We start from the raw sequence: 12971 nt of genomic DNA, 5'->3' as shown, positions 1-12971 counted from the left end.
AATCTTAACAGAAACACTTGGCAACCATAATAATATCCTCAGCAAAGGAAAGGATCAGCCTAGTGTAATGTGTTTTGTTTTGTTTTTAAGATTTTATTCATTTACTTGAAAGAAAGAGGCAGAAATAGTGACAGAGCTAATAAGAGACAGCAGGAGAAGGGAGGAGAGGAAGAAGCAGGCTCTCCGCTGAGCAGGGAGTCCAATGTGGGGCTCAATCCCAGGACCCTGAAATCATGACCTGAGCTGAAGGCAGACACTTAGCTGAGCCATCAAGGTGCCACAGCCTAGTGTAATGTTAAAGCAGGATCTCTGGTGGCAGAATGCCTGGGTTCAAATCCTGGCTCTGTCACTAACCAGCAATGTGACCTTAGGCAAGTCACTTAACCTCTCTGTGCCTCAGTTTCCTCATCTTCAAAAATAGAAGCTCCCAACAAACAATAGCCCAAGACCAGATAGTTCTCACTGGTGAATTCTACCAAATGTTTAAAGACAAATCAACATCAATCTTCCTCAAACTCTGCCCAAACACTATATAGGAGGAAATACATTGTAACTAATTCTATGTGGCCAGCACTACCCTGATACCAAAGTCAGATGAACACATCACAGGAAAAATAAAAACAATAGACCAATACCCTTCATGAATACTGATGCAAAAATCCTCAACAAAGTGTTAGCAAACTATAGCCAGTAGCATATTAACAGGATTATGCATCATGATCAAGTGGGGTTTATTCCTGGAATGAAAAGAGCAGTATGACAACATGAAGAATCAAGGACATGAGTTCTCTGCTCAGAAGCAGAGTCTGCTTCTCCCTCTCTCTCTGTCTGCCTCTCTGCCTACTTGCTTCTCCCTCTTTTTCTGCCTCTCTGCCTACTTTTGATCTGTCAGATAAATAAATAAAATTTTTAAAAAAATGAAAATTAAAGACAGATATACAGATCAATGAACCAAATACAGAACCCAGCAATACGCCTCAACATATATGGCAAATTAGTTCTGACAAGTGCCAAGGCCATTCGATGAGGGGGAAAAGAACAGTTTCTTAACAAATGGTGCTGGTACCACTGGATACCCACTGGCAAAAGAATGAAGTTGAACCTCACATGATATACAACAATTAACTCAAAATGGATCAAAGACCTAGTAAAAGCTAAGACTAGAAAATTCTTAGAAGAAAACATGGAGGCAAATCTTCATCACACTGGAGTTGTCAATAGATTCTTAAATAATACACCAAAATCACAAGCAAAAGAAAAAAAATGGATGATCCAGACTTTATCACGATTAAAAACTTTTGTACATCAAAGGACACTATTGAGAGAGTGAAAAGACAACCCACAGAATGGGAGAAAATAATTGTAAATGATAAATCTAATAAAGGTTTAGTATCCAAAACAGAGATAACTCTTAAAACTCAACCAACCAAAAACCCAACAACAATTTAAAAAATGGACAAAGAGCTTATGTAGACATTTCTCCTAAAACATACAAACAGAGAAGCACATGAAAAGATGCTCAATGATGTTAGTCATTAGAAAGGCGATCAAATCCACAATGAAATACTACTTCGTACACATTGGATGGTTATAATTTTTTTTTTTTAAATGAAACAAGGGCTGACGATTCAGAGAAACTGGTAACCTCATACATTGCTTCTGGGAATGTGAAACAGAGCGGCAACTTTGGAAAACAGTTTGCAGTTCCTCGCTAAGTTAAATACAGATTTACCATGTATGCCAGCAATTCCATGCCTAGGTATATGCATGAAAAATTGGAAGAAGGTGTTCTCATGAATGTTCACAGCAACTCTACTCAAAATAGCCAAGATGTGATATGTTAACAAGTCAAATGTCCATCAACAGATGAATGGATAAACAAAACATGGTATACCCACACAGTAAAATTTTTGTCATAGAAAAGGAAATGAAGCAATGATACATGCTACAACATGGATGAACCTTGAAAACACTGTGATGGTCATAGAAGTCATATACAAAAGGCGACGTATCACATGAATTCATTCTATGAATTACCCAGAACAGGCAAATCACTGACAGAAAGCAGGTTAGTGGTTGCCAGAAGCTGGATGAAGGGGGAAACAGGGAGTGCCTGCTTAATGCGTATGAGATGTCCATTTGGGGTAATAAAAAAGGTCTGGAATAGACAGAGATGATGGTTGCACAACACTATGAATGTGCTTAATGCCACTGAGCTGTATACTTTAAGATGGTTATAATAGTAATAAAAAATGGGGGAAGGGAAAAATAGGGAAAGTATTATCGCCTATCATATTTATGAAGACTAGTTTAGTTAAATTAAAGGAGATGACTTTTGCAAAGTGCTTAGAACAGTACCTGGCACATGGTAGGTGCTACAGAGTTGAGAGAGAGAAGGAAAAATAAGTGACAGCACCAACCTTGAAAGTGGAGGGAGAGATGTAGAAAGGGAGCGGAAAGGCTTCTCAGTCTCTCCTAAAGAAGGTGGTCAGCTAGCTAGGGTCTAGGTCAGAACTCTGCCCTTGAACTCTGTTCACTAGCCAAAGGCAAGTCTTCAGTGAGACACAAAGAACTCCCAGTGGCCCCCCCAAGCATCCTCCTTGGTGAGCCAGCTCAGGGAGCTCTCTAAGATCTCACTGAGCAGGGGTCAGACCTCGCAGACATGAGGTCACCATCCAGACAGCCCTCCCACACCAGAAAAAGGAGGGAGACAACATTGTTCTGGACACTGTTCAGGAGACTCTGACCTACCTGCAGATAGAAATCCTTAAAGATGCACCACAAGCCCCCACACCTGACTCAGACCTCTGGAAATGGTCTGCCCCATCCTTCCTCATGTTGACCTAGCAGACATTCCCCATACATCCCCAGCCTCGTGTTGCCCTACACATTTCTTCTTCCACCACAGCCATTCCAGTCACCTCCAAGCGCTTATATGAGTTGTGCTCCTCCCACCAAGTAGCTGAGACCTACGCTGTTCCCTCCAGCTGAAGTCTTCATTTTTCACCTGATTAATCCAATGCCATCAGATCTCAGCTCACAGAACAAATGCTCATTCAGCCGTGTCCTTGTCCCTGGTGGTATCTGTCATTCGTCTGTGTGATTTTTATTAATGTCTGTCTCCACTCCCAAGTCCCCGATGGCCAGGCCCCAAGGAACAAAGGCCAGGGGCCCCCAGGTTTCTCCCTCCCTTCCACACGCTCACCATCATTGATCCTCCCAGCCAGGGACTCTGCACTGAAGCCAGCAAAGACCACGGTGTGCACAGCTCCAATTCTGGCACAGGCCAGCATTGCGGCCACAGCCAGTGGGGAAACAGGCATGTAGATGGCCACACGGTCCCCTCGACAGATGCCATGTCTCTTCAGCATATTTGCCAGGCGACACGTGGTCTCCAGCAGTTCCCTGAAGTATAAGGAAGAGAAGGCCATCAGAGATGGTGAAGGGCCAAAATGCTGAGTGATTTGGGGAGCATAATTCTGCGTACCGTACACCCAGCCAGGGCCCAGAAAACAGTAGGTACTCAGTGGCTTGTTGCACAACAAGTTCTTTCCCAGAAAATAATGTTTTCAACTTCGCAGGCTAGTACTAGCAGATTCATGGCCACATTACCGTGGTCAGATGGCTGTCCTTGGGTTCACTCACAGCAGGGCTTCTCAGACAGCACAGGGGTCCAAAACCTAAACTGTCACATCCCTGAGACGTCTCGGAAGTCGAACGGAAAGGTCCGTCCCCAAAAGTGATATCCTAAGACCTTTAGTGGGGAAAGTAAGGCCCCCGTTTTCTGCATGAGCACAGCCCAGCTGCACCAAGCAAGGCTCTAGCCGGGAGGCCTCTGCTCACGCATCAGACCCCCAACCCCGTGTAGCCACGCTGAGTCGAAGCGATGGCGGCCACGTGATAATCACCCACCTGTAACCCAGAGGCAGGGAAGGCAGGGAATGAAAGCACCTCCTTTTTCCCAGTTGCAAGGCACCGACTGCACGTGGCACTCTGAAGACACAAGGCCCACCGGATACCCACCCCCTCCCACCTCTCCTGTCTACGTGACCGTCCCTCCATTTTCGCACTAATCACGAGGTTCTGCCTGCCAATCAGAATGCAGCATCTCCCTAGAGCCGCAGACAGGCTTAAGGCTTGACACGTGACCCAATCTGCCCAATCAGAGTCAATGACACTCAACTCCGGAAACAGGGACTATGCGCCTTAAAGCGCCCACTTGTCTGGAATGGAGGTGGGAGTAGAGAAAAGCAACGTGGGGAGCTAGACACTCCATTCCCTGTGGTTCCAGCGGATGGGCCAGCTGACCCCCGACTACGCAAATAACCAATCATTTTACCCGTTTTTCCTGTGATTTGACTTTAATTTATTTAATCACAGAACTAACAGGGAAAGACAGAATAAGGGGCAGCCAACCAAACGAACCGCACCCACGCTCTGCATCTCCCCGACGGGTCTGAGTGGGGGCTGTGGGGCAGCGCCGACTTCTTCAGGCCGTGGCAGCCAGGGACTGGACCCTCTGAGCTCTGCAAGTCCCCTTACAAGCGTGTGCCTGCTTCCCCTCTGTTCAAAAGGTCCTCAAGGAAAGGGCTCTGAGAAAGGCCAAGCTCAGCAAGAGGCCGCCTAGAAACACCAGCGGAATGAAGATGAACACGGCCCATTTCAGGCAGAGACTTCAAGGGGACTTTTGTTTCTTCCCAAAGCCATCCTGCATGGAGAGCTGATGAGAACCAGATCATAATTCCAGCCTGCATGTGCCCTCGCCACCAGTAACTCCCCACCAGGCTGGCTCCAGCATGCCTCTTCTGCAGGATTTCATCCCCTGCTTAAAGCTTTCAGGAGGACAAAGACCCCATTCATGGTGCTCCACCTATTCCTTGCCTAAGTTTATGTTGAGAAAGAAAACGTACTTCCTGACAGACCCCAGCGCCAAACCCCGGAATCCAGAACCTGGGAACATCCATACTAATCCAGGGAAGGAGGCTGGGACAGCCCGTGATAATACTATCACAGTATTAAGGAAGTATTAGGAAGAGGCAGCTGTGGTCAATAATGCAGGAGAGTAACTCAAGCCAAGTGGAGGCACCATTTTCATAGCTAAGGATTTAAGCCTCTGGGCAGTGCTCAGGGAGATGGAAGCTTAGATATGTGTTACACATCAATGGTGATGAAATTCAGTCCTTAACTCTGTAGACCAAAGGCATCAGTCAGAAGTCAAGAAACACAAGTGAAGTCTGAGAAGTTCACACAAGTGAACTGTCTAGACAGAAGAGCCTGGGTTAGTTTTCTATAGTGGCTGCATTAAACATGGCAGCTTACCTTTCTCAACCGCCATGCAGTCATCTGAGAAATGGCAGGTGCCATGCAACTTTTGTACCTGTCAGAAATGTTAGTGAAAAGCATCACCCACCCATGGCCCTGCCAAATATTCAGTAGGTATTATCTTTCCCATTAGATCTCTTTGTCATCATTTTCTAAAATTCTAAAAATCTAAATTCTAAAAAAAATATTTCTAAAGTCACATAACTGGTGAATTCCTAAGATGCTAAAATTCCATCCAGACACTGTGGAGATGAGAATGAAAGTGTCCTACAGGATCACAGTTCTGACTAGAGAGATGAAGGCACATGCATGAGTGTGTGAAGGGCGTTTTTACCTCAGCTTGGTGCAATAGTCTCTGAGGGAAGCAGGGAGAACTTTCTGACAGATTGGCTATGGTGAAGAGGAGCAAGGGAGCAGCAGCACCCCTCTACTATAGGACAGTTGAGCCATAGCCCTGGAAGAGGGTCTGGAGACTAAGCTGAGGCAACCTATGGGTTCCCTGGAGGATTGAGAGGCATCAACTGTGTGCTGCACCTGGAGCTGCGGCCAGTGGGTCTCAGACTCTTGCTGCTACAACCAGGGGAGCAGTTTCTGATAAAGGATTTGCTCTGGGTAAATCTCCAGGCATGTTCCCCTTTCTATCCACTCTGCCAAGGCCATAAACCTGAAAATCAAAGGGCTCCTTGAAGGTCAGATGGTGCATTCTGCCTTGGGGTCCAGAAATCTTGCTGCTACACTATTGTCCACAGTGGCCCAGCCTCTGCTTAAGAAGCATATTGCTGGAAGTTGCCACCTCATAGAGCTGTCTCTGTTCTGTCATTTTAGTAGAGAAATAGTCTTTCTAAAGTGGGACCAAGTTCTGTAGCTGTACGAATTCCACACATTGGTCCTAGCTCAGCTCTTTAAATCTGAATAAATCTAGTTTTTCATTCAGTGGCAGCCCTTCAAATTTCTCAATACCCTCCATACTTCCAAGAAGCCTTTCTTCTCCAAGTTCTCTCATCCAGCCATCCATGACCCCATGAACTCTCTATAGTTATACCTCCAGGTTACCAAATTGACCCCCACATTCTCATTGTCTCTCTCTAGAGTAGAATATCAGCACCCAGACCCTTGATCTCAACTCTACACTTAATAATGTAAATTAAGAACATGTTGATTTCCTCCACACTTTTGCCATTGGAAAATAAGGTCAGCAAACCTAGGTCTTCAAATCATTGAAAAATAAATGTTATTTGAGTGATCCTATCATTCCACATATTCAAAAAACTGTCCAAAAGCATGTTCTTGGATATCTGTGACTTCTCAGAGACTCCCATGAACTGTTTCTGTATCAAAAAGATAATGCAGCCACTTGGAGGCTGGTGCTTCAGTTTGTCATTGCAGGAAATACTGGCTTCCTTATACTAACAGGGTCTTCCCAACGGATAGCAGCTTTCAGCTTTCTGAGAAATGATCTTACTGAAGATAGCGTTATATTTTCAAGTGCAAAGAGAAAAGTAACATTTGTTATCAGGTATTGACCAAGATATCTAAGTTTGTCTGCAATGTAGACTCTTCAGACCTAAACCTTCAATATGAACATATGCAAATAATGTGCACAAATACATAAATTTGGCATGGTGTTAGTGACTGCTACCTGGCTTTGGGGAAGGGAGAAGACTTTCTATAGCCAACTGTTAAGCAGGGAATAATGTTTATCCAATGCTAAAGACATAATCTGATCTCAAGTATTTATAACCAACATGACACCTGTCAATGTGTCAGCCAGTATAAAGGCCCCTGGACCACCTCAGTCCAAAACAGACACAACTGGAAATCGAGTTCAGAAGAAAGACAGGAATAAATACACTGGTATTTATTTGTTTATCTATATTCTAATTAAAGCTTTTTTTTTTTTTTCATGGAAAATATCTTTATGTCCTAGCATTTCCCAATGACAGCCCAGGGAAGTAAGATAGGCCATGTGTGTGCGCGCGTGTGTGCGTGTTTTGTATTTAAGAAATAAACAAATTGAGAATGCATGATCTGCTCACTGCCCACAATTACACTGGCTCTTAGTGTTCATTAAATAAATACCACCTCCATTGTCCATCTATCCCACTAAGTACAAGCTTTACGTGGGCGGGGATTTGGGGGTTACTCCCTTCTTCCTAGGGCCTACAGCTGAGCCTAGTTCATAGAAGGCTCAGTAAATATTTGTGGAATGAATGGGAGCTGCAGATAAGTGAGAAACGACAAGGGCTCTGGCAGGCGCAGGACTCCTCAGGCCTGTGCTCTCACTGTGAGTGCCTGTCAACTCTGCAGATGCCTTGCATCTCCCTGCAGGGAAAGAGGGTGAGGCTGGCCAGCCCAACAGCATCATACAGGCAGGGAATTGTCCTACCCCTTTGACAGCAAGTGAGAGGGACCGCTCCCACTGATAAAGCACCCAGAGGGTACTTCTCAGTCTCTTTTGCCAATAAGGGAAATAAACCCAGGTGATCATGTCGATACTGTGTATGTTAAGGTCTGTGACAGACACAAAGCTTTTCAGAGTCTCTGCTCTCCTCCAAGCCTGGGTGCTTGGAGGAGGGGTCGACTCCAGCATCTAGATGCAGAACTTGAAAGGGCACTCAGCTGCTGTTCTGCAGTTCAGCATTTTCTTCAGCAAGCCACTTCTGGAAGATCGGGTAGTAAGAGAAGAAAAGGAAGCAGAACAAAGCAGGAGGGCCCTTTTCTCACATGGGGCTTGCGTGGAAGGATAGTCAGGACATGTCGATGGCTCATGAATTATGTCTCAGAACGAGGTCTAGAGACAAACTCCTTCCTTCCAGACAGACTTCTCTGACCCTGACATTATTGTAGCCACTAACACTGATTTGATGATGATAAAATTTGCTCACTCTTCTGCTCATAACTACTGGGAGAAGAGATGCCCTGGAAATTCAGCTGAATGGGTTCATAAATCAAGTATAAAATTCCTTGTACATCATTATTTGATTTCATGACCATGACCTTTAGTAAAGAGTAGATGCAATGGAATATAAAGTAGTAGCCACACTTAAAGATGTAAAATTTCCAAAGCTGCTATTTGCCAAGAAAGGCCCCAGATAACAGGGTTTTCAAGAAAAAACAGCTGAATTGCCACTGGTAACATAAAGTCAACCAGTGAAACTGAGAAGACTAGAGCTGCATGTTTTTTACCTTCCTTACAGAAGTGAATTTTCAAGGTGGTTCAATCAGTTGAGCACCTGACTCTTGATTTCAGCTCAGGTCGTGGTCTCGGGATTGTGAAACTGAGCCCCATACCAGGGTCTGTGCTCAGCAGGGAATCTGCTTGAGGATTCTCTCCCTCTCTCTCCCTTTGGCTCTCCAGTCACTGCCCCCCCGCCAATCTATCTATTTAAAAAATAAATAAAATAAAGAATTATATTTTCCTTGAGTCTATGCTATAGTTATGGAAAGTATTGGGCCTGGAAAGTTTATGTCAGAAGAGTGTATTGTTGGAAGCCAAACTACATCTGATCAGAGACAGGTTCCCACCCCAGTTCTCTGCACACCTGGGGCCTTGACAGTCCTGTCTGCAGCAGCCTAAGAACAGGGCCCACTACCAAGGTGTTTGAGACAGCTGTGGTCTGAGGTGTGTGTTCCCAAGTTCCTACTTGGAAACTGTAACCCCAAAGGTGATGGTTTAGGAGATAGGGCATTTGGGAGGTGATTAGGTCATGAGGGTGACACTCTCAAGAATGGGGTCAATGGTCTTATAGAACAGATCCCACAGAGCTCCCTCGCCCTTCCCATCATGTGAGGACAGAGCAAGAGGGGAGTGGCTATAACTCAGGAAGAAGGTCCTCAGTGGAATGTGACTATGCTGCTGCCTTGATCTTGGACTTCTTGGACTGTACGAAATGAATTTCTGTTGTTTATAAGATACCCAGGATATGGTGTTTTGTTACAGTAGCCCCAGCAGACTAAGACAAGGACCATACATGAAGTCTCACACACATAAGAAGGCATCCTATAAACAGTAGCTATAATTATGGTGGAGAAAGGAAATCATCATAAATCAGTGGTTCCTCAAGTGCCTCTTGCCAGGAGGAAGAATGAGAATGCCAGTTTGCTTTAGTGTAAGTCGCTGTGTCATTGGCTCAGGGTATTCAAAAGCCTTGTGAAGCCCTCATCTGCATAGCCTACCTGCTGCGTGCTCCCCCAGTAGGTGCTCACACAAGTCCTCGCCCTGAGGGGGTCAGCGGATCTGAGAAGGATACATCACACACAGCGCGGATTGCCAGTGGCCTGCAAGTTGCAGGAACTCAGCCCATGGACATTGGTTCCGAGAGGCTGGAGGTGCCATGCTCTGAGGACCTCACCTGTCTGTCACCCACCGTGTCTCCACCATATCCACCAGCCATTGCACCTTCTGCAACCACACTTGCCACCCACTGTGAGTACAGGGAACCTCTTCTCCATCGCCAGCCAGGACCACATTCTGGTGGTCCCAAACCCCACATGCTGGCATCCAGAACACCCCTTCCTTCCTGCCCATCATCCCATTCACATTTCCTTCCATGGAACAACAGTAACAGCTATTCAGTAAATGTCCTGTGCCCAGGACTGCTCTGACTACACACACACATTTACCCTTCACAACAGCTCATGGTATGAGCTGCCATTCCCTCCCCCAACCTCCACTTCTCAGATAAGGAAGCTAAGGCAAACAGACCTTAACTGACTTCCCGAAATGGTCAGGGAAGGATTCAAACCCAGGCCTGGTTCCAAGGGTCCTGCTTTTAAGCAGTTCCCCCCAAAGCCCTCAATGTCAGGATAGCCGGTTTTCCATGGCAAACCTTCTCAAATTTCATGATTTCTGCCACTCACCAACTCTATTGTTATGTATGTAACATTTGGGGGAGGGTAGGTTTTTTGTTTTGTTTTGTTTTGTTTTTAATGTACATTCATTTTTAAGACTAAACTAAAAACTGAACTTGAGGCTGACCTGTTCAAAAGGAAAATTAGCACGAGAGATGTTCAAAGCTGGCTCCCTCTAGTTACATGCAAGTTACATCTTGCAATCAGGATAGAGGAGAACAGGAGAGAGGAGGGGTTGAGGGTGGTTTTTTTCCTTCAGGAGTCCATGTTTGGCTGCACATTCAAGACCACCTGCTCCAGGATACACTCACTAGGCATATCCAGGTCAAAACATTCACTCAAAGTCGTTTGCTCCTGCTCTGACAAAGCCTTACATGCAGTCAGCCTCTAGACAAACCCCTGTAGAATGGAGGTAAGGTCAGACTTGAAAAAACCTCTGTCCTAATTAATGCCTGAATTCCCCTTAGACCTCAACACTTGGCCTCCAGCCCACATCTTGTCTCCAGAAAATAAGTTCTTCCTTTCAAGATCCGGCGTCCGGCTCCCGACCCTGAGGGAGCCAGAGGCCAGGCTGGTAGCCTTGTACAAGAGTGTGCTGGTGGACTCTGGTCCTGGACACTGGCCCAGAAAACAGCTGGTGCCCTGGCAGGACACTCGTCCACTGGCCAGCCAGGCTGTTTACCTCCGAAGGAAAGCCACATAAGTGGTGTCCCTTCTCTGGTGGAATCAGGAACAGGATGTAGGTTTTAACTTTCTAAAAACATTGCCTTTTCCCTCATCAAAAAAAAAAAAAAAAAAAAAAAAGAGCTATTGGATGTTTCTCAGGCCCCACTCCAGCGTGACCTGTCCCACGGGTGGCCTTGTGGGTCTTCCCACAGTGCTCCTCCTCACGAGTCCACTGAGCAGCAGGGGTAACAATAGGATACAGGGTGGCCAGCGTTAGACCAGACATGAGTTGGGGGCTGCTCTATTTCCAGGCTTCACCGTGAGTCCACAGATCATTCCACATTAGTACGCAGAGGAAAGCAAGCAAGGAAACCGGTGGGAATCTGAAGGCTATGCAGTGGGAATCCGGAGGCTTCCCTCCGGAAGAGGGAAGAATTTGGTACAACTGCCTCGGGCCCAAGCTGATTTCCTGGCCTCTGGTAGCAACTTGGAGAAACTGCTAAAAAAAAACATGGGACCCATGAAGTGCACTATTGTGCTGTCTATTGGTTAACAACCAATTTTCCCAAGGGGGGGGAAAGCCCTGATTTACAGCATTTGCCAATTACTGTGGTATTAATATTCCCCCGGTGGAGGATTTCCAGCTACCAACATGACTCACTGACCAACCGAGCAAGGGACTGGGAAGAGGAGCCCTGTGACAGCAGAAACAACATCATGAGCCCTCAGCGCCCCAAAAGCTTCCTGTGATCTCCCATTGAGGCTGTCCTTAAAGCTTACTTCAACTCTTTCCTTCATAAAAATAATTGTTATTTACTTATTTAACTCATTTTACTTAATAATCACACATTTAATAGACAAATAATTGGTAATAGAAATTTAAATTGTTCCTCTGGAAGGAAGGGGAGGAACAAAGGGCACACCTGGTTCATTCCACTCAAGCTATCTCCTTTACCAGGCCACAGGCCTCCCCTATCCTGGGTTTAAGGCACTGCATTCTGTGTGAATTCCAAAACTGGGCTCCCTGTGGCTCTCCCCCTATGCACATACGGTTCATGGCAGCCCCATCATTCGGCCACTGCAGAAGGCTGCGCAGTTCAGCCCTGCTTGAAGGCACCTGCCCTGGGACGCTGGAGGACATACCAGGTCTTATACCCCTTCTGAGGGATGCCCTTTGCAGTTCCACAAAAGCACACCCATCTCCACCAGCTAGTAACATGCCAAAGACCTCCTCACGTAGAACATTACGTGACTGGAAAATTGTCCCACAATTTAGTCATAAGGTCCAGAAAGCTAGCAAGTTTGTATGTAAGGATAGGAGATGTCTCTTTTGGAAAATGGCCTGGCCTGTGATGAATCCACAACTAAATGGGCTTACGTTGGTGGAAGGGCTGAGTGAGTGACAGGGTGAAGATCAGAGCATGTTAGTTAGAGCAGACCTTGAACAGCTGTGGTACACAGAGGAGTTTGGTCCCTTGCACCAGGAGGAACGACCACCAGGCCCCACCTGAGTGGCCTGGGATCTGGGCGGTGACAGGCCTGGTCCTCATACTGTCACAGTCAACAACCCAGGAATCTGAGCAGAATCTGGATCCATAAACCCACCCCGCATAGACTTGCCTGCGGTCGCCATGCCATTCTCTCCATCGGCTTCTGTTCCGGTCTCCTCAGCCTGCCACAGACACCTCCCGTCTGGGCTTCTGCCTGTGACTCAGGTTGAACCAGGCATCTGCACATGGGGAGCAGTTGCACAGTGGGTTGTGCTTTGCTGCAGCTCGGGAGGGACTTGGGTTTTCTTGGAGAGATTCCACTTGTTGTAAAGATGTTGGGCGAAAGCTGAGCAGCTGAGCCAGCAGAACTGTGGTTTCCTGGCTGGGACCAGAGGCACAGTGGTGTGTTCTGAGCACTTGGTGGAGCCTGGGGGGTCTTCATTCTTGTGCCAGAGTAGGTGCTGGGAGTCTACTCAGATGATCTCTTAGCACTCTGTCAGCTCCCTTTCTGCTTAAAAGAGTGGTACTGACTTCCTTTGTTTACAGCTGATTCCTGACAGACCCGGCCCCTCTGACCAGGGCAGGCAGCTATGTTACTGGAGATATGTTTCCAAATAAAGTCCCTGGACCCCGTGAGGAGAT

The 12971-nt window shown here is 46.4% G+C and overlaps 1 protein-coding gene across 1 annotated transcript in view; it reads right to left on the bottom strand.

The window, feature by feature from the left end:
* Positions 1–12971, bottom strand: part of ACSS1 (acyl-CoA synthetase short chain family member 1) — a 60506-nt gene that overhangs the window by 28336 nt on the left and 19199 nt on the right. The window contains exon 3 of the mRNA XM_059406422.1: positions 3206–3405. Within this exon, the coding sequence (XP_059262405.1) occupies positions 3206–3405 (200 nt within the window). The remainder of the gene's footprint in view (positions 1–3205; positions 3406–12971) is intronic.

The sequence above is a fragment of the Mustela nigripes genome, chromosome 7 (genome assembly GCF_022355385.1).
Source record: "Mustela nigripes isolate SB6536 chromosome 7, MUSNIG.SB6536, whole genome shotgun sequence".
Taxonomy (NCBI): Eukaryota; Metazoa; Chordata; class Mammalia; order Carnivora; family Mustelidae; genus Mustela; species Mustela nigripes.
This window is presented reverse-complemented; position numbering and strand designations above follow the sequence as displayed.